At 42.9% G+C, this 21,924-nt stretch overlaps 1 protein-coding gene across 5 annotated transcripts in view; it reads left to right on the top strand.

Moving 5' to 3' along the window:
* LOC117515918 (genetic suppressor element 1-like) overlaps positions 1 to 21,924 on the top strand; it is a 107,411-nt gene that overhangs the window by 72,873 nt on the left and 12,614 nt on the right. For all 5 annotated transcript variants that reach the window (XM_034176697.1, XM_034176696.1, XM_034176695.1 and 2 more), the window contains 8 exons: positions 2,171 to 2,334; positions 2,494 to 2,685; positions 8,681 to 8,830; positions 10,690 to 10,967; positions 15,730 to 16,042; positions 16,139 to 16,701; positions 19,153 to 19,265; positions 19,359 to 19,638. In XM_034176697.1, coding sequence (XP_034032588.1) covers positions 2,171 to 2,334; positions 2,494 to 2,685; positions 8,681 to 8,830; positions 10,690 to 10,967; positions 15,730 to 16,042; positions 16,139 to 16,701; positions 19,153 to 19,265; positions 19,359 to 19,638 — 2,053 coding nt within the window. The remainder of the gene's footprint in view (positions 1 to 2,170; positions 2,335 to 2,493; positions 2,686 to 8,680; positions 8,831 to 10,689; positions 10,968 to 15,729; positions 16,043 to 16,138; positions 16,702 to 19,152; positions 19,266 to 19,358; positions 19,639 to 21,924) is intronic.

The raw sequence follows: 21,924 nt of genomic DNA, 5'->3' as shown, positions 1-21,924 counted from the left end.
TCCATGACAGCATCATGTGTTACTAATGTAATCTTTGTGACTGTGGTCCCAGCTCTCTTCAGGTCATTGACCAGGCCCTCCTGTGTAGTTCTGGACTTTCTCAGAATCATCCTTACCCCACAAAGTGAGATCTTGCATGGAGTCCCAGACCGAGGGAGCTTGACAGTCATCTTGTGTTTCTTCCACTTTCTAATAAATAATCATAACAGTTGTTGTCTTCTACGAAGCTGCTTGCCTGTTGTCCTGTAGTCCATCTCAGCCTTGTGCAGGTCTACAGTTTTGTCCCTGGTGTCCTTAGACAGCTCTTTGGTCTTGGCTATGGTGGACAGATTGGAGTGTGATTGATTGAGTGTGTGACAGGTGTAATTAATACAGGTAAAGAGTGCAGAATAAGAGGGCTTCTTAAAGAAAAAATAACAGGTCTGTGTGAACCAGAATTCTTGCTGTTTGGTAGGTGATCAAATACTTATTTGCAGCAGTAACATGCAAATAAATTATTAAAAAATCATACATTGTGATTTACGGATTTTTTTTTTTTTTTTAGATTATGTCTCTCACAGTGGACATGCACCTAAGATGAAAATTTCAGACCCCTCCATGATTTCGAAGTGGGAGAACTTGCAAAACCACAGGGTGTTCAAATTCTGATTTTCCTCACTGTACATTTGTTGTTCATTTCTCCTTCCCTTTTTGTGACAACCAATCACAGCTGTTAGAGAACTGCGTCATACCTTGTAATGGGGTCAACCCCGCCTCTTCACAAAGATAGAAGTTTCTGTCCCGTCCTTGCTCAGACACCTCCTGGATCACACTTAGGCTAAGATTCCTTGGCAGGAATTTTTCACTTAAGTTAGGAGCTCTTTGAGGGCTTTGAGTTGCTTTGTGGATACAGGCCCCAGTTTATACCACTGCAAAACATCCCCACAGCATGATGCTGCCACCATCATGCTTCACTGTGGGGATGGTGCCTGGTTTCCTCCAAACATGACGTCTGATATTCACAGCACCTGAGCTCAATTTTGAGCTTCATGATAAAGGTTGTAAAAACCTATGTACATATGATTTTATTAGTTTTTTTACTTTTAATAAATTTGCAAAAATTAAAAAAAGTTTTCTATGTTGTCATTATGGGGTGTTGTGATTAGGATTTTGAGGGAAACGAATTTCATCCATTTCCTCCAAGAGACATTGCTAACTTGTGTAAATCTGTTGTCTTTCACGGTTCTGTATTGAGCCCCTTGAACTTTCCCATTGGACTGTGTGTAGGTCAACTTAAAAAGTCAAACAAGCCCTTTTTATGTTGGCACAAAGAAGTTTTATATTTCAAATAATTTGACACCAAATTTAAGACTTTGCTGAATTAAAGGAGAGGCTTTGTCACTGGGAAAGCTTAGTTTGAATCTGCTTTCCATGAGTGAGACATTCAAATCAATTCAAACATATTCAAAACACTGACATGTCACTGCAATTCAAGTGTTTTCTAAAGTTAGTGTTGCTCGCCAAGGTCATTTGTTTGTGGTTGGTTCCATCATGAAGCTCCGGCAGTCTGGTGTAGCAGCAATAAGATTTTTGGACCTTTGTCAAAAATTATATTATAATCTAAAAATATAATAGTGCAGCTAAAGTATACCTTCTTTTATTCCAGCCCAGTCTCACATTTTTTTCATCCCCCCAGTCATGAAATGAGTCAAATTTTCATGACAGGGTTTTTTTAAACTCACTCTTCCTAACCCTACTCCTTCCCCCCCACCCAAACCATACACCCCCCCAGCTTCACTTTTAATTTCATGCAGCCATCACGGAATGAATTTGTGCTGCCGTGACGAAAATGAGGCGCTTCTCATCACAATAGATGAATGTATATTTTGTGCTGCTGAATCACGACTTGCCATGAGACTGGGTTGTTTATTCATAGAAAATATGAATTTCCAGCACCAAAATTGTAAGAATTGGGAAATCTTGTTTTTTTTCCATGTGTTTTGAACATATATGAAAATTTAGAAATCAAGGATTAAATTCAGCTTAACTGTGATTTGAAGAGAGAGAGCAGCTGGCCAGATATTAGGATCATCTTCCACTTTCTTACCATTTTCTTCTGTTTCTGAACTCTGCTCAATTTTACACACACACACACAGTATCACACTGTTTGTCTGTGTGATTCCCTGCCAGGCTGAGCGGGGGGTCCAGACACTCAGTAGGGAGCGGGTCGGTTCTGACGGCGTGCAGTCACAGCAGGGCAAGAGGACTCCTGTTCCTTCACCTCACCCCTTGGCTCACTCTTTTGGAATCACCCCCAGCGCAATAATGCAAGACCCACGAATACAAAGTCTTAGGTACGCTTCTCTGTCACATGGAAGCGTTATGTACACTGATGCATGCAGCACACAGAATTCAAGTAAAATCTTGCTCTAACTTGCAGCACTATTCAGAAAATATATGAAACATCATATGTTCCTCTGTCTGACATACTCTATTATCATGTGAATGTGCAGTTTGCCCAGCCAGATGCACCCCGTGGTTCCCTCAGGTGCCATCCCAGAGGAGTACCTGCGCGGGCTCCGTCCTTTCGCCACCTCAGATGACATCCGACTGACCTCTTTGCCACTGAGTGTTGACCCTGCTGCTGCTCATGCTGCTGCATACTATCATCCTGCCTACCTCCATCACCCCCTGACCTTACCAAGGTAAGAGTACAACCTAAACATCGAACAGTTTGTAGCTTTCTCTTTTGCTGTCTTTTGCTTTTTTTTTTTGAGTCAAGATGGCGCCTGTGTGTGGGCTCGCCACTGCTCGGCTGCTTTTATGTCAGTTTTTGGCATTGATTTTCACATCGTATGCCTTTTTGTTAGTCCTCGTATCCAGTAACTGTGCCTATGCTGTCCGGACGTATGATCGCAGCTCTCTTTTTAACATCAAAGAGTCTATGGAACGCTGCTTTAATGACAGAGACAGCTACAAACAAACTTTCCCCCCACCGTTTGTGTGCGCGCCCACTTCCCCGGAATACCTGCTGCTGTTACGAGTCCCAGGCAATCCCAGGAAGAACTCGAGGAGGAGGAGAGGGCGCAGGGCCGGCATGCAGTGCGTAATCAAACGGGTCATGTGGTCAGCCGGTTTCTCCCGCTCGGACCGAGGCTACCGGTGGTTGCAAATGGTTCCTCTTCAGCGGGACGCGAATGAAATCGCTGCGTCACAGCCACCGCTCCCTCAGAACACCGGTATGGAGTCTCTGCGATGCTGGCGACGAGATGGAACGGCTCCGTGGCATTCGTGCTCTCAGATGTCTGCCCAGCTTTCATCTTTGGCCTCAGGCCCTACCACCACCAAAAACAACGGAGAAACAGCTGATCTGCCGGTACAGCCAGGGACCACGTGACTGCGAGAGCTGGCTGTGACCAATCACGCTCTGCCCAGCTGACGCGAAGGGGACGACATCATCAAGTCGGATTGGTCTATTGAATGCGCGCTCGATAGCAAACAAAGCTTTTTCTCTCAACGAGCTCTTTACCAGGGAGAGCTTGGACTTCATGTTCCTCACAGAGACGTGGCAGAAGGACGGAGAGTTTTTTACTTAAACGAACTGTGCCCTGTCGGCTGCTGCGCTCTTGGGAAGCCCCGCCTCTCTCGTAGAGGTGGAGGTCTTGCTGCTGTGTATCAGGACAGATACACATGCAGAGTGATTGACACTGAACACTTCTCTTCTTTTGAGTCACAAGTAATAAAAGTTGGCTCTTTAAACTCTTTTTACTGTATCTTAATCTATCGCCCTCCTGGCCCTGCAGGGGTTTTTCTACATGAGTTCAATGTTTTTTTATCTTCTCTTATAAAATTAGAAAGAGTTTTAGTTCTTGGAGATTTTAACCTACACATTGATGATACTACATCCAACCCAGCACTGGAACTTTTATATATGATTGAAACTTTTGATTTTAAACAACATGTATCAGGCCCCACCCACTCGAAGGGTCATACTCTGGACTTGGTGTTTTCTCTTGCCCTACACGTCACAAATATGCATGTGGAAGACGTCCACCTGAGTGACCACAGCTGTATTTTTTTTCAGGTTGATGTTCCCCCTGAGCCTAGGCCTGTCTCTAAAAGGGCAGAAAGGAGGATCATTACACAAACTACAGCTGACAGATTTTGTGCCTTATTTCATCCCAGTGCTTTTAATGACTGTACGGATGTCAATGATCTTATGCATCATTTTAACTCTCACTGTGCCACATTATTGGACTTGGTGGCCCCTTTCAAAACAAATAATGTCCGTGAGAAGTCATGTCCATGGATAAATAACAGTATCTTGGAGTTAAGAAGACTGTGTCGGAAAACGGAGCGCTTGTGGAAATCCACGCACCTTGAGGTCCATAGGTTACATGTCAGGGACCTTATTTCCACGTTAAATGATGCATTAAGAGAGGCAAGATCTAAATATTTCCATCGCCTGATAATGTCCAATAAGGGAAATCCAAAGGTGCTTTTTAACACAATTAACTCTCTCATGTCCCATGCTGCCTCTGCAACCTCTGAGTTTTGTAAAGCAGATGGCACTGACCTCTTGGAGTTCTTTGTTGATAAGGTCAGACACATAAAAAATGCCTTTACTGACCCCTTGTGGTCTGGCCCAGTCCGGCCTGAACTGCCACTACAGGTCTGGTCGTCTTTCAACCGAGTGTCACTAGAAGACATTGCAGCAGTTGCAACTAAAATGAACCTGACCTCATGCCCATTTGATGTCCTTCCCTCCAAGCTTGTCTTAGATACTTTTGACTCAATCGGGCCATGGGTCATGAAAATGTTCAACATGTCCCTGTCATCCGGTCTCTTTCCGAGCTCATTTAAACATGCTGTGGTGGAACCAAGACTCAAAAAGCCTAACTTGGACCAGTCTGAGCTTAAGAATTTCCGGCCAATATCGAAGCTCCCCTTTCTAGCAAAAATACTGGAAAAAGTGGTCGCAAAACAACTAACGTCTTTCCTTGAGATGCACAACATCTATGACACTTTTCAGTCAGGCTTTCGGAAACACCACTCCACCGAGACCGCACTACTGAGAGTGTCTAGTGATATCATGATGGCTGCTGACGCAGGAAGATGCACGATCCTAGTCCTGTTAGACCTGTCCGCAGCCTTTGACACCGTCGACCATAGCATTATGGCCAACCGGCTGCGCGATCTGGTAGGGTTGTCGGGGTCCGTGCTGAAGTGGTTTGCCTCATACTTGGAGGAGAGGACCTTTAGTGTGTTGGCTGGCCATAAACTATCGAAAACAGCTGCTTTACAGTATGGTGTCCCGCAAGGTTCTGTTTTGGGGCCACTGCTGTTTCAATTGTATGTCCTTCCCCTCGGCCAGTTGATTCAGGACTTCAGGGATATTTCCTACCACCTGTTTGCAGACGACTTACAACTGTACTGTTCCTTTAAGATTTCAGAAGTCCACAAATTGAACTCTTTATTTGACTGCCTGTCACAGGTGAAGAAGTGGCTTAATGGAAACCGTCTGCAACTGAACTCTGAAAAAACTGAGACACTTATTGTTGCCCCTGACCGTGCTATTCCTGTTATCAGGAGCCTCCTTGGTGACTTGGGCTTAACGGCAAAAACAAGCCTTAGAAACCTTGGCATTATTTTTGATGAAGGAATGTCTCTTGTTCAGCACGCAAGCAAGCTTGTGAAGAATTGCTTCTTTCACCTGCGAAATATCGCCAAACTTAAACAATTGGTGTCACAGAAAGAATTAGAGGAAATCATCCATGCCTTTGTCTCCATGCGGTTGGACTATTGCAACAGCCTGTTCACTTGCCTGGGTAAGAAGGAGTTAAATCGGTTGCAGTATGTCCAGAACTCTGCTGCGAGGCTTCTGACCCGCACCAACAGGAGAGCCCACATCACGCCTATCTTGGAATCCCTCCACTGGCTTCCTGTTGCCTCCGGAATTAATTTTAAAATCTTGGTTTTGACTTTCAGAGCACTACATGGTCAGGCTCCTGATTACATTGCTGACTTGATTCAGCCTTACACCTCAGCCCGCAGCCTCAGATCTTTAGGTCAGAACCTGTTGATGGTTCCTCGAACCTCCTTTAAAACTCGAGGAGACCGATCTTTTAAAGCTGTAGTGCCTCGTCTCTGGAACGAACTCCCTCCGTCCCTGCGATCCCTGGACTCTGTTGAGATGTTCAAAAAGCAACTAAAGACTACTTTTTAAACAGGCTTTTCATGGCCAATAATCTTTTAGTACTGAGTGTTTTACTGTATATTTTTATTGTTTTACCTTGTAAAGCGCTTTGTGACCCCTGTCTGTGAAAAGCGCTATATAAATAAAGTTTACTTACTTACTGTGATGCAACAGAGTACCAGGAAATGTGAAAAAGGAAACATCTCAGACCATTCCAATGCCTATTTAAAACATTCCGATCATTTTGGTGACAAAAAATTGTTAATTTCACCACTTCCTGCAAACGTACATTAGGTACACCTTGCTGGTACCAGTTTGGAGCATTATTTGCCTTCAGACCTGCGCTAATTGTTTTTGGGACAGATTATACAAGGTGCTATAAATGTTATATAGAGAAGTTAAAGTCGCTCCAATTTTGGTAAAACATGATGCAAATGATTGGTTGAACTAATATGATTAATAAATAGAATAGTTCTGACTGTGTTGAAAGCTTGGTCTCGAAAGTAATGGTCAAACATGTCAACGTCCATTGGATTCTATGACATATGTTACCCCATAACATGACAGTTAAGTGGAACAGATGGTGCAGATTATTCCTTTGTAAAACCTTATTAGCTCAACCAATAATTAGCATCACTTTTTACAAAAATTGCAGCAACTTTGACACTTGTACAAACTGAAATTGACCTTTGTTATTATTTTTTACCTCATACCTCCACAACATTCAGTTATAGATACTCCAAACTATACGCTTTTGGAATCTTTATGATCAGGCAGTTTGATTTATGACTGTGTAATCATTCATTGATCACTATCTAGCTTTATATAATGCCTAAATAGATCTTTGTCATTTGATTGTTGGTTTGTATGTCACGTTATATTGATTATTCACATTTGTTATTTGCCCATTTGTCATTGTGTTCCATTTACTGTGCAATTTTGGTTCCATTTAGAGTGTAAATGTGCATGTTCCATTAAGAGCGCATATGTTTTGTACCATGGCATGCCACCGCGCACTCACACTAATGGTGATGCCGCTTAAATTGAAAACAAACAGTGGCCCGACACAGTGCCCAGACTCGTTTTGTAACGGACGGGAAAGCTGGATGTGCTGAGGGACTTGAGACCATTTGGGGGCGCTGGGGTCCTGAGAAAGCAGTGCTTGCCAGAGGCAGAGTCGCATAGGGCATGTTGGACCCGCCGCAGCTCCGGGCTTACAGCAGGCTCTGTCAGATGACACCTGGGTGAGACGGTTCATCTCAGTCTCGGTACAGGGAAGGGTCCCTTTTCTCATATCAAATGACAAGGATCTATTTTAGGCATTATATACAACAAATAATTAATGTTTTTTCATTCATTCAATGGAAATAATATTTCATTCTGTGAAAGATTATTACCATTGCACTCATAAACATTCATTATTTGTATAATAGATGCCACCGTGGGTTGGTCAACATACAATATTGTGTAGGCCATGGTATACTGAGGGAGGATTTTTAAGTGTTGTTTAGTCCCTTTAAGTGGTACAGATCAGGCCAAAATTGGCTTTGGGCTCATAGACTAATACCTTGGTGGTAACAAGTGATTATTTCAGTTGCTGGTGACTTTCCATCAGCTTGAACCACTCTGGCCATTCTTCTCTGATCTCTGCCATTAACGAGGTATTTGTGTCACTCAGTGGATTTTTTACTCTTTTTTACTCAGAAAAAAGAGTTTACTCTTTTCTGGACCATTCTCTCTAGACCTTAGGGATGGTTGTACATCAGACGTTTCTGGACTACTCGAACTACCCGGTATGGCATCAACAATCACGCCAAATTAAAAATCAGTTAAATTACCTTTCTTGCTGCTTAGTTTGAATTTCAGCAGATCCTCTTGATCATATTTCCATGCCTAAATCCACTGAGTTTCTGCCATGTGAATGTCTGATTAGAAATTTAGTTTAATGAGCATTTGAACAGGCGCCTAATAAAGTGGCCATTGGATGTAAAAGTACTATATTTACTGTAGGTTGGTATCAACAGTAGAGGTTTGTGTTTGTCATCAACATGCATACAAACCCAGCTAATGCTCCCAAATGAAGGGAGGATTTAAAACCTGTGTTCCTACTTTCTCTGATGTACGTCTGTGGACATTATGTCATATTTCAGGACTCACTGGTTGTACAGGCCAGTCGTGGTGTCGGATTATTTGCAAGATACAAGCTTCTGCAGACTTACACATAATGTAAGCGCTGCCATGGTTCTTTAATAATGAATAACTACACAAAATATCAACAAACATGGGTGAAAAGTTGAGTTTGTTGTTGAACATAAGAAAAATAATAAAGTTAACACAATACACAAATATAAATTAATGGTCCAACAGGTATGTCAACTTTTTTAAAACATGTACTTAATATATCTGTAGTTATTACAATAGATACCTTGTAGTTTCAGTGTCACAGAGGTTTTTGTTTTCAGTTATGTCATCTTCCCCTGCCTTTTTTTCCCCGTGTGTTACAGAATGGAGGAATCTCTCTGTCTTTCTGCCCTACAGTCACAGTTCTACTCAGTGCCTGGAGGGGGCTCCTTCCCTCCGCTGCACCCCTCCGCTCTGCACTTACATCTGCCCCGTTATCATGGGGAACTAAACCACACAGCACTGGCAGAAAGGTACGACTCACTCCTTCCTTCCTTCTTTCTTTGCTCCTTTATTTCTTCCTTCTTTCCTACCTTATTATCCTCATAATTATCCTTATTTTCTGCCCTTGTTTCATCCCCTTTCCTTCCTTTAGGTCATCCTTCCTTCCATCTTGCCTTCTTTCATTGTATTCCTTTCTCCTTCCTTCTCAATGAGGTCCCTCCTTTCTTCCTTTCTTTTCCCCCTCATTTCTTCCTTCCTTCTCTGATTCAATTTTTTCTTTTCTTGATCATTCCTTCCTTTCCACCTTCTTTCTTCCCTTATTTTACCCTATCTTCCTTCCAACCATACCAATTTCCTTTCTTTGAGCTTTAATTTCTACCTCCTTCACAGTAAATTTTGCAGAGTAAAATATACTCTGTTGGGACAATGTTTGGTCCCAGTCTAAATAGAGTTAAATATAATCTATCACAGTGCTAAATATACTCTATCACAGTATAAAATCAACTCTATCATGCTGTGAGTGATTCTTATTGGGGTTGAAAAACTTGATGTGACAAGACAGTAGAGCTGATGTCACTCTATAACAGAGTGTATTTAACTCTTTTTTGACTGGGACCAAATATTGTCCTGGCAGAGTATATTCTACTCTGCAAAATTTACTGTGTTCAGTTCATTTCAGTTTATTTATATAAAGCCAAATCACAACACAATTCATCCCAAGGTGCTTCACAAGGCTCAGGTCTAACCTCACCAACACCCCTGAGCAAGCACATAAGGTAACAGTGGTAAGAAAAAAATTCCCTCAAGTCTTTTTTTAAGAAGAAGAATCTTCAAGCAGACCAACCTCAGAGAGGTGAACAACTGCTGAGGCCATACTAACAATAACAAAGACCAAATAAACAAAGTACAGGAAAGAATGGGCAAAACAAAAAGAGATAAAGAATTTTCATATTATTGAGAATTCCAGAGACCATCATAGTTCACAGCTGGTCACAAGTGGTGGAGATCTTCCTCCTGCAAGTTCAGACGAAAACCGCATGTACGTAGACAGGGGATCGCTAGATGGGCGCTCCTCTCCACCGCAACCATCAGCGAAGAGTCCCGGGACCCCACCGCAGAGAACGAGAGAGCAGAATCAATCAGCCAGAACTAACAACTCATACAACACCATTTCTCAGCAGCAAAATAACACAATAACACACTTCTTTCATTACTCTCCTATCTTCCTTCCTTCCTTCTTTCCTTTCAGCTCAGTTCCTTCCCCAGTTCATTCTTTATCTTCTTCATCATGCTATCATTCCTTTCCAACTTCTGTCTTCCCTAATATTCTTCCTTCCTTCCTTCTTTCCTTCCTCCCTCCCTCTTTCTGCAGGGATGTGTAATCTCTCCCTGCAGGGTAAGCACAGGTTGCTGAGTGTGTGATATTTTTAGCACACACCCCACAGTGCTACCTATACACTCATAACACACACACACACACACACACACACACACTCAGGATGTCTGTGTTTCCTTTGACCACTTAAAGCTCCTCTCTCCCTTTCACGGTGCACACTGTGGCACGGAGGGATGGTTTGTTTTCAGAATGGATGGTATTTATCGTCTGCTCCTGTAATGGCTCCGGATTGTTTGTGTGCTATTGATTGCTGCTAAATGCATTCAGTGTGTGTCCCTTTCCTGTGGATACCTATTAAGTGTTCATCTGCTCGTGCACAGTCGTGCTGTGTGTGGATTATTGTCTTCACGGTAAGTTGAATGTGTGTGTTTCTGTGAGGATGTGTGTGTCAGCATACGTGTTTATGTGTACGGTTAATATCTGCCTCATGTTGGGTGTTGCATCTCTCACCCCCCCCCCCCGCGTGTGCATACTTGTCAACCTCCCCCACAGGCTACAGATGGAGAACGAGCTTCGCCAGAGAGAGCGAGATCAAGAGCGTGAACGAGAGAAAGAAAGGGAGCGCGAGGTGGGGCTGGAGCGAGAGCGTGAGAGAGAGAAAGAGGAGGAGAGGGAGAGAGAGCTGGACAGACAGAAGGAGAGGCAGAGGGAGAGACAGCAGCAGATGGTCCGATCGTTGGACAGCCACTACCTGGTTGAGCTGCAGGCTCACAGGGCACTACAGGAGGACAGGGCCAGGCCGGGCAAGAGGCTGACCCCAAACAGACCGGGTACCGACGTGCACACATACACACTTATATTCTCTTCTAAATACTAAAAGGAAAAATGATTTAAACTAGAAAAGGCACTCAGAGTGCCACACCCACGCCTTCCAACATGCAGTCTATCCTCACAAAGGGTTCGCAGTAAAACAGTCAAAAGTAACACACGAGAATTCATACACAACCCACATAATTGTCAGCCCCCCCCCCGCACCACCACCTCTGGTGCCACCAAAAATTAGGCAAATCTTGTGACGGGAAAAAAGCAGATATTCCTCTTATTCTTATTCTAACCCTAACTCTCGTTTCTGAGAGATGAATGAGAAACACTTGTTGCACATGCAAATTTGTGGTATTATGCATGAAAACTTTTTGTATTATATTATACAAACTGCTTCATGAGAATATGTCGCAACATGACACAAACTTGTGCAAATTAATACTGTATAGTTCTGCAAGATCTTGACATTTGATCACTGAACCACTTTACAAACAAACCATCCACCATGTTGAACCCATATCATCTCCAAAGTCTTTTGATGTAAGCACTTAGAACTTGGGTTAATTTTGTCACCTGTTTTTTTTTTGTTTTGTTTTTTTAATCTTAGTACTCCTTCACACATAATGTGAATTTGGTCGAAGTGCGCATGAAGCAAGAATCATATGCAAAACGTGTAAATTCATAGCTGTCTCAAACGCCTCGTACACCTGTTGCTACAATTATTTGTGCACACCAGCAGCTGAAAGACAGAGTGTGCGCTGTGCAAGCCCATCTATCCCTCTCATGGCAGGTGTCGGCCAAGTTCAATCTGGTACACACAAACATCTACCGCTCGCTTGGCACTTCGAAAATGTGTGGCCATTCATACTATCATCACAAAAACAGTCAGCAGACGATCATTGTTGAGCTGCCAGTGAAATTTGTCTAAGTTCCCCACGACTGTGGAGTTGCCAAGTGCACATGTGACATGCCAGAGTGTCGGCTCCTCCCACAACACGTGCATGTGTGTGTTTCGCGCCCCCCCTCCCCCCGCAGGCGAGGTGCCTCTCATCTGATCACAGAGTGACACCCTGGTCTGTGCGCTGAATGGACGGGGGCGTGGCAGCTGTTGAGAACTCTGGTCCTGGACATCAGAACTGCAGAACACGCACCATGTTTTGACAGACACGTGCGTGTGTATGCTTGCTGTCCACACACTGAAATACATAAAAACATATATCACTTCTGGAGAGTGTGCACATTGACTGTTCCAGCTGGACCGGACATCAGTTTATGTGGACATGCAGCAGGTGATCTGAATGTCACGTCTGTCTGACAGGACAGTGAGGGGCACACTGCAGGCCAACAGTATGACAAATACGCCACTTTCAGTCACATATCAGCAGAATACGCCGTACCAAATGCCATTTGTTCAGTTATCACAGCGCTTTTTTTCTTTTTTAGAAAATACGTTTATCTGCTTGTTGATTTTAGCCATTTCACACACCTGTTATAAGACAGTGATTGTGGTGCAGTGGTGAAGTTTCTCTCTGGTAATCAGAGTATGTGGGTTTAAATCCTGTGAGTGGTATTTTTTATTTATTTTTTTAACCAGGGTTATTTAACCTCGGGGTTTTGTATTGCATCCCCTTTTATGTACGAGGTCTATTATTTTTTTCAAAAGCCATATGGATTTGAATCACGTGTGATTACATCAGACATGCTTGAACCCTCGTGGGCATGCGAGAGTTTTTTCACGCCTGTCGGTTACGTCATTCGCCTGTGGGCAGTCTTTGCTCGTCGATTTTTTTCATTGTTTAGGAATGGCTCAGAGACTGCTGCTTTGTTTGATCAAAATTTTTTCAAAACTGTAAGGCACAACTGAGTGGACACCATTCGATAAATTCAGCTGGTTTTCGGTAAAAATTTAACGGCTGATGAGAGATTTTGGTCTGGTAGTGTCGCCGTAAGGACGGCCCACGGCGCCTGACGGCGATCTGCACTTCGAGGTGGCAGCGTCTCGCTGTTTCAAGTTGAAAACGTCCACATTTCAGGCTCTGTTCACCCAGTAAGTCGTCAGAGAACAGAGAACTTTCAGAAGAAGTCGGCATGAGGAGTTTATTCGGACATTCCATTGTTAACTGACATTTTGTAATGAAAGAACGTGCGGGCAGAGTCGCATGTCGGGCCGGACCCGACCGCGGGGGGTCGCGACAGGAAAAACACCTCCGTTGGAAACCTTAACGGGCAAGTTGGAACATGCCCAAGCTGTTAAACAGTTTCTCAGTTACTCACTTGTTGAAAGCCATCAAAAGCCGCCTGAATTTTACAAATGGTTTTCAACACGGAGGTGTTTTTCCTGTTGCGGCGCACACAGATTCGCCGAGTCGTCACGGAAACGACTCGGCGAATTTGCGCGCACGTCTTTCATTAAAAAATGTCCTTAAACAGTGGAATGTCCGCATAAATTCCTCATGCCGGCCTCTTCTGAATCTTCTCTGTTCTCTCACGACGTCCTGGGTGAATTAAGCCTTAAATTAGGATGTTTTCAGGTTGAAACAGGCCGACGACAGCGCCTGGAAGTGCTGCACGACGTCCCGCTCCGTGGGAAGTCCTTACACCGACAGAAACACCCCATAATCTCTCATCAGCCGTTAAACTTTTCACCGAAAACCAGCTTAATTTCTTGAATAGTTTCCACTCGGATATTCCTCACAGGTCCAGAAAAAATTTTATTAAAGCAACGCGCGCCGTCTCGAGCAGCGTGTGAAACAAAGGAATTCAGCCGAGAGGGCGGGACCACATCTCACTCAAGGCCTGCCCACAGGCAAATGACGTCACCGACACGCGTGAAAAAACTCACGCATGCGCACGAGGGCTCAGGCATGATTGGTGTAATCGCACGTCATTCAAATCCATATAGTTAAAAAAAATAAAATAAAAGGGTCGGTTTATTTTCTAATAGACCTCGTATTATTTATATCAACCCAGTGATCTTCACTAATTATACAGCTGGTTTTTATTTTATTTTCCTCCACATCAGCAACGCAATGTGGTGCAGCTCGTCCCACAGCTGCAGCAGCTTGTGCTGTGTTCCTGCTTGAAACACACCGACGCATGCACAAAACGTCACACCAGGATTGTGCACACCTGCCCGCCGGCGTGATGTTTCCTGGTGCGCTAATTCGAACTGTGTCGCATTGTTTCACCATAACTTGACCAAGTTTGCACTATGTGTGAAGGGGCCCTTAGTGTTGTATTAAATGTCCTTTTTAGTTTTCGTCATATTTCATCATTTACATACCATTTTTTTTTAGTCAGGTTTTAATCAAAAGAGAACTGAATGTATTTTAGTCTCATTTCAGTCAAGACATTTAAGTCTTTGATTAAAAAAAAAAAATTGATTATTTCTGATTACCATTTCAGTCAATATAGTGTTTCATATATCTCAAATAACGAATGTTAGAATGAACTGGCAAAAAACACTTGTTGAATGATTGAAGGTTTGTGGTGTTTCTACCCGATATTTTAAATCTGCATGGCTTCCCATCAGATACAATTAGACATTCGGGTTTTTTTGTTAGTCTCATGATATTTAAAATGGGGCCAGATATCAAGCCTTTTATTCCACAAGATGTTTGCACCATAGAGTTTCTTGTTGCAGCCACAAGGTGGCAGCAATAGTAAAGAAATATAACTAACTATAACAGCCACTGCACCAACATCCTAAAACATTTTGTAAACATGCGTTTGTAGGCGAAAATGAACAGAGATGAAAATGAAGAGATTTTATTTGTTTTCATTTCATGTAATGCATTTTAGTCTGGTCTTTTTTCAACAACAATAATGCATGTTAATATCGTCTTCATCAGTGCTTTAGAATGCTGACAGTCTTGTCATCATCTCGTCTTAGTCATAAAAAAAAACGTAAACAAATATATTTAATCTCATCTTGTCTGACAAAATTCACTCTAGTTAGAACCTTGTGTTTCACCTTTCAGTGGCATCCAAGGTCAAAGGTCATGTAACCAATTGGAAAGGTGATTGATACATGACTTAATATAAGTGTAATAGTAACCATAGGTGTATCTTTAACCAATACCTTGTAATAGCCATTCTAAATAGCCCTTGTATATAAGCAGTCATCCAAAATTTTGACCTTGGTCTGTGACCTTGAATTTGAATTATTTTTTCAAAATCAAATCTCTTTGTCTTTGGCTGATCCTCAATCCGTCCAAAAACTTTGGCTGCAAACCCATTAAAATTGTTTGAGTTATATCATTCATGCACAGATGAAGTGTCAAAATATATAATCCACGGTCATTTAAATAAAAAGGGAACTTGGGAGGTTAAGTTTGGCTTATTGAAGAAAAAAGAACTATATAAAAAAATTCCTGGTCATTTTAGTGATGTCTGATTTTGTTGCAGCTATAGAAAAATAAGTTTATTCCTGCTCTCTAGAAGTAGAGGATCACCAACCCTGCACCTGGAAGTCACCTGGAGGTCACCTGGCCTGCATAGTTCCCATGTATACGTACCTGCGGCAACCGCAGCTGATTAGTCAAGTCTGGCATTTCTCCTGACTGGCTGAGCACACCTGACATGGCTAATTTGCAGTGGGTGGAGCACACAGAGTTAGAAAACATGCAGAGTAGGTGATCCCAAAGAGCAGGGAAGGTGAACCTTTTCAGTTTGTCAACTTTAAACACTTTATCATCTCAAAGGTGACAGTTTAAGCTCTCGGGAATGTTGCACCAAAGGGTGTTCTGATCATTAGCACTGTGTCTACAGATAAACCAAAGGAGCCAGAGCACCTTGGTTTCCAAGCACCTAAACCCCTGCCGCTGCAGCCTGGACTTCACCCCCCCAGGAGCTCGATTCCACACCCAGTACCCAGCCTGGTGCCTGCTCACCTGGGGAAGCATCATCCTTCTTCTGTTGGTGGGATCCCTGGAGCTCTAGCCACTGCCATGATGACTCAGAGGGTCAGTGAGGAAGCATGGCTAATACGGCAAAGAGGGCAAGGACAGGAGAGGGAGAGTCCACTCGAGCTGGGACTGAGGTCACCTGGGAAAGTGGTGGAGTCAAGGAGAGATAGCCAAGGGTTAGAATTAAATCTTAAAAATGTGATTTGTGTGTCTCACTCTTAAATTTCTTAATCAATTACCCCCCCCCCCCCCCCTTTTTTTTTCCTGAACAGGCCCAACTGTGTGAACAGCTCTGTCAGCAAAGATGCACCCATCACCCTTGGTGCACCACCTCCCCTTATCTCCCCAAAAGCGCTCACTCACCCTCCACCACCTCCCACCACACTGTGGAACCCAGCCTCCCTTGTAGACACCATTGCGGAGTCCCGTAGAAAATTCACCTCTCTGTCAATGCCAATCCAGCCACCTCCAGGACTGACCAGAGCTGACAGACCCCTGAGCTGGGGGGAGAGTCTGGAAGAAGGAAGGAGGATGAGATCAGATGGTCCAGACAGGTACGCTGCAGTACGGGGAGCTATCTCACAGGAAGCAGGGCAGGAAAAAAACATCCACAACCTCTATCACCGGCATCACCTCAGTAACCTTCAGCAGAGATGCTGCGTGGCTCCATCCATTTCCAGTATCTGCACCGAGCTGGCACCATCTTTGACAAAGGAACGACAGAGTCAAGTGCCCGACAGCACACTGGTGTATGATGAAATTCTGCAGCAGCACCGCCGGCTCCTCAGCAAACTCGACCTGGAAGAAAAGAGAAGGAGAGAAGCCAGGGAGGGAGGTGAGCCAGACAACAGAGAAAGACGCAACCAGGGCCTCCAAGAGAGTAGAAATAGAATAGAATAGCTTTTATTGTCTTTGTACGGGGAGACAGCAAAATTGGGGTTTCTACCACAGAGCTACTGTACACCACAAAATAAACAAGACATCTTATACACCACAAAAAAATTGTTTAAATATTAAATATGTGCTGTATACTAATATATACAGTGGTGTGAAACAGTGTTTAACAGTGTTAAAAGAAATAAAAATCTAAAAGGCAAAATGATGGTGTGAATAAGTAAGTGCCCCCTTTAGTATAACACATGTAAACCATCACTTTTACATCCAATTTTCTTCAGACAAGTCAGAATATGGATACATGAGCATTCCAAAGACAGTACTGATTATGTCTGGAAAGAGGAGTAGGAGGTGGTCTGATTGTCCGAGGTGGGGTGGGGGATCACTCTGTAGGCACGCTTTACATTGAAATAAACATGATCAAGTGTGTTTTCTCCCCTCGTTGGACACTTGACGTGCTGGTGGAATTTGGGAAGAACAGTCTTGAGGCATGCTTTATTAAAGATGTGCATGCCATCCGGATGAGCCCTCTGTTGTTCCGACACCATGATCTGAAGCTGCAGAGGGAGGTGTAATGTAAACGGCAGTCACAATGGCTACCGTTGGCTCCCGTGGCAGGTAGAAGGGTCAACACTGGACAGGCATGGCCTCTAGGTCCAGTGAGTAGCAGGTGTCTATCACTCTGCTGTCCGAGCACCAGTCCTCAAGCATGTAAGCACAGTCCCCTCCTATGCTCTTACCAGAGGCTGGTGTCTGGGATATGCGGGCACAGCCAGCTTTCCTCACTTGTGTGAAGCAGCTTGAGGCAACTTTGTTGTGACTTGGCGCTATATAAATTAAATAAATTGAATTGAAATAAATTTAATTCACTAACAATTAGCAGACAACAAATGGATGAGGCTGTTGTAGGCGATCTGTGACTGCAGCTCATCCATCTTGTTTGCAAGGGATCTGGCGTTTGTGAGGAAGATAGATGGTAGCAGAGGTCAGTGCGGTTGGTTCCATAGCTAGGCTAGCAGGCCTGCCCAACATCTGCGTTTCTGCTTCCTCTCTCTGCACCGCCTCTGGCGCATGTTGAGTCCAATAACAAATCTGGGGGGAGTCACGACAGTCTCTCTATTTCCTGTGGAATGTTGTGGGTCCGTGAAAAGGCAGTAGTAATTTCCATTTTTACCCTGAAATGCAATTTTTATCAGGTCTTGGTGGCTATAGACAGGGTTACTGTGGCACGTTTGTGTCAGTAGAAGAATAAATAAACTAAAAAACACAACAAGGTACAAAATAGCAGGGTGCCTCGAGCCCCTCCATCTGTACGCACTGGCATCTTAGTCAAGAAAAAAGTAAAGCAGTTAACTGTCAGAAAAAGACAGACACTATGTGGAATTGTGGCATGAACACCCTTCAACTATTAAAAACACAAACACTGGTGGAACTCTAACCTTTGACTCAAATAGCCTTGACTTTGTACCCAATAACCTTGAACTTCACCCAAATAACTGACACCCAAATGACTGACCTTTGGCTGTTTTTTTCCAAACTTCAACTATTTACGTATGTTTGCCAAGTTTGGGCTAAATTGGGTTGTAAGTCAGATTCCTTGAACTCTGACAGAATGAACCCTTTAAGGGCAATTCTGGATTGACCTTTATCCACATGCCAAGTTTAGTAGAAAGCAGGCAAAAGATCTGGGGAGACGTAGGCCAGCAAACAGACAGACTTTTACCCCAATGATTGACATTTGGGAAATATGTCCCTGCCTGGACAATTCTGTAACCCACCTGCTCATGTGTGTCAAATTTGGTGCAAATTGCAGTTAAAAAACCAAACAACAACAACAGCAAAAAAAAAAACAACAAAAAAAAAAACTAAATTTTGATCATGGATACTAGTAACCTTGATTTTGACTGCAGTGACTGATTCTGGCAAATTTTATCTTGCATCGGTGAATCTGGAACCAACCTACGCGTGTGCATTCAAAAAATCTGACCTTTGAGTCCAATGACACTGACCCAATGATGAACCTTTAGAAATTTTACTTTGTCCGGGCAATTCTGGAGCCCTGTTACAGATATGTACCAAGTTTGGTAGAAATCAGAGTGATAAAAATTGACCTAAGACCCCAACCACATGTACTGCCTAAGACATGTATGTTTTTTCTAGGCTTGTTGTCTTTCATGTGTGTAATAGCGACATTCAGTTCCCCCTTGGAGGATTAATAAAGTATTTTGTATTGTATCATAACCCCAATGATTGACCTTGGCAAAATTTGACCTCACCTGGGCAATTCTGGAGCCCACCTACATACAGTATGTGTGCCAGTTTTGGTGGTATGATGCCATTGACCTACTGTTTGTATGATGAAAAGTAATTTCACTCTTCCTTCTTTTCCCAGGTTATTATTATGACCTGGACGAGTCATATGATGAGAGTGATGAGGAGGAGGTGAAAGCCCATTTTAGGAGAGTGACAGAACAGCCCCCACTCAAACTGGACACATCTTCTGAGGTGCATAAACACAGAGATGCACAGCTTCACAGGTGCATTCATTATATGGTACACCAAAGATTTCAATACCTTCAAAATTTTCTCTCCCTAAAGAAAATGGACTTTCTACATCTGTGCGATCTGACCACGCTAGCCCATCATGATGAACTTCTGCTACACAAAAAAAGAAAGAGGAGGAAGATGATGAGGGAGCGCAGCCTCTCTCCACCGGCCGTACAGGGCAAGAAACCAACCTCTTCACCTTTGGCACCCATAACTCCCCTCAGGACACCGTATACTGCTGAACAGATGGACAACACTCCCACACTGGAGGAAAAAAAAGATTTCCTCCATATGTTCAAGCTCTCCCATGTCAGTGCACAGCAGAGGAAAGGTATCAACCTGTTTGGTATCCACTCACGTCTTATGATCTGCTGCACCAGACGACAAAGTTGTGGTGAAGGAAACATCCAATAGTGCAGCAGATAACTGAAGCAATCCTTCAAATGGTGATTCGAGCACCAAATTTGGCACAAATACACCTTAGACATTACTCTTTTGCAAAAAACTGACTGGCCACTTGAATTTTCAGTAGGCAGCCAGGTAGGGGTCAATGGAAAAATTACACAGGGGTCAAAATTTGGAAATGCTCCAATCATATTGGAAACTACACCACATTATCTGTCTGATCACAAAGATTCCAAAAAGGTATAGTTTGGACTATCTGTGAATAAATGTTATGGAGTTATGGGGTAAAAACAGCAAGAATGGTGACAACGGTCCATTTAAGTTTGTACCGGGGTCAAAAGTTAAAGTTGCTCCAATTTTGATAAAAAGTGATGTAAATTATGGGTTGAGCTAATAGGATTCATAAATGGAATAGTTTTGACTGTGCTGAATGTTTGGTCTCCAAAGTAAAGGTCAAACAAGGTCAACGCCGATTGGATTCTATGACATGTGACATATGTTACCCTGTAACATGATAACTAAGCATGACACATGATGCAAACTATTCCTTTTAAAAACCTTTTTAACTCAACTAATAATTGCCATCACTTTTAACCAAAATTGGAGCAAATTTAACTTTTGACCCCTATACAAACTGAAAGACTGACTTTTGTCTCTGTTCTTGCTGTTTTTACCCCATAACTCCATAACATTCAGTCACAGATAGTTCAAACGATACCTTTTTGGAATCTTTATGATCAGGCAAATAATGTGGTATAGTTTTCAATATGATTGGTGCATCTTTCACGTTTGATCCCTGTGTAATTCTTTAATTCTCCACTACCTGACCGCTGATTGAAAATTCAAGTGGCCAATCGTTTTTGGTTTGTTTTTTTTTCAAATGAGGAATGTCTAAGGAGTATTTGTGCCAAATTTGATGCTTGTATCACCATTTGCAGGATTCCTCTGTAAATATTCTCTTATCTGCTGTGCTACATTTTTCCTCACTGCTACTTGCTGAGGATGTAGGAGGGGTCTCAGAAAATACAGGTTGGAAGGTAGGACAGAGGAGGATCAATTTTTGAGTCCATAACAACTTTATATTAGTTAAGAAATTATGCATTCTTTCACATGTGTGTTCTCTATATTTGGCTTACATTTGGTGTCTGGTTTACATGTAGGCCTTGTTGTTAATCACAGGGTCCTGGTTTCTTCCAAGACTGCTTTTACTTGTATAATAACACTTTGCAGCACAAACAGCCTATAATTTAACTTTGCCTGGTTTCTTATTTCTACAGTAGTGTATAAAAGAAACTCATTTATAATTTGTCACCATTTTCCCTTCATTATTAATAAGGACAGGTCTGGGAACATGCACTGGTACTGAAGGGATGGACCACCATTCTTCCAAACCTTCCCTCATTTAGTATTTTGATGATATTCCACATCCACTACACTACTGAACCATCTTGGGTCCTGGATGGAAACCACCCAGGCTGACAACCACTCCATTTTCACCTCTCAAAAGTAACTATCCATGTCCTGCAGTCAGATAAAACATGGGTGTCCCATTGGACGTCTCCATCCGCTGAGGTCCTCTACAATGAGGCACCTGCATGCTGAATCATGCACAGAGAAGCACGTCACATGGCCAAAACGTCATAGTTGATGTTTTGGCCGCAGTGCAAGTGATACCATAACTGAGTTTCCCGAAGTAATCACTTATTTGACACAAAGTCATTCCATCTGTAGCCATGGATCCTCCAAAGAAACCTAGTACCAAAGCCATCCAGTTGTTGTCTGAGGTCACTGATTAGGGTCTGAGTCTCACAACCACAAAATCATTATCTATTACTGAATGTATTTTCTGAGCTATTTGGTGTTACAAAAAGTGAACTATGTTATTGTAACAGAAAGTATAGTGACATCTGAATGCATGGAAGTCAAAGTCAAGAGCAGAAATAGGTTACGTAAATATCACAAAAAGCTTCCCAAAGATGGCTGGATGTCTTTGATACTAAGTACCTTCACAGGATCCTTGGGTACCACTGAAATTACTTTATGTCAAACGGTTATTTAAGAAGACTTGGATGAGGCATACTGTGTGCATATTTACGGAATGCCAGCTATGACATCTTTACCATGTGGTGCATTTCTCTGGGAATACAGGTCCCTCAGTGTTGAGGACCCCACCAACTAGAAAAGCGTAAGGAGATGCCCATGTGTCACCTGG

Source organism: Thalassophryne amazonica, chromosome 8, assembly GCF_902500255.1.
Source record: "Thalassophryne amazonica chromosome 8, fThaAma1.1, whole genome shotgun sequence".
Taxonomy (NCBI): Eukaryota; Metazoa; Chordata; class Actinopteri; order Batrachoidiformes; family Batrachoididae; genus Thalassophryne; species Thalassophryne amazonica.
This window is presented reverse-complemented; position numbering and strand designations above follow the sequence as displayed.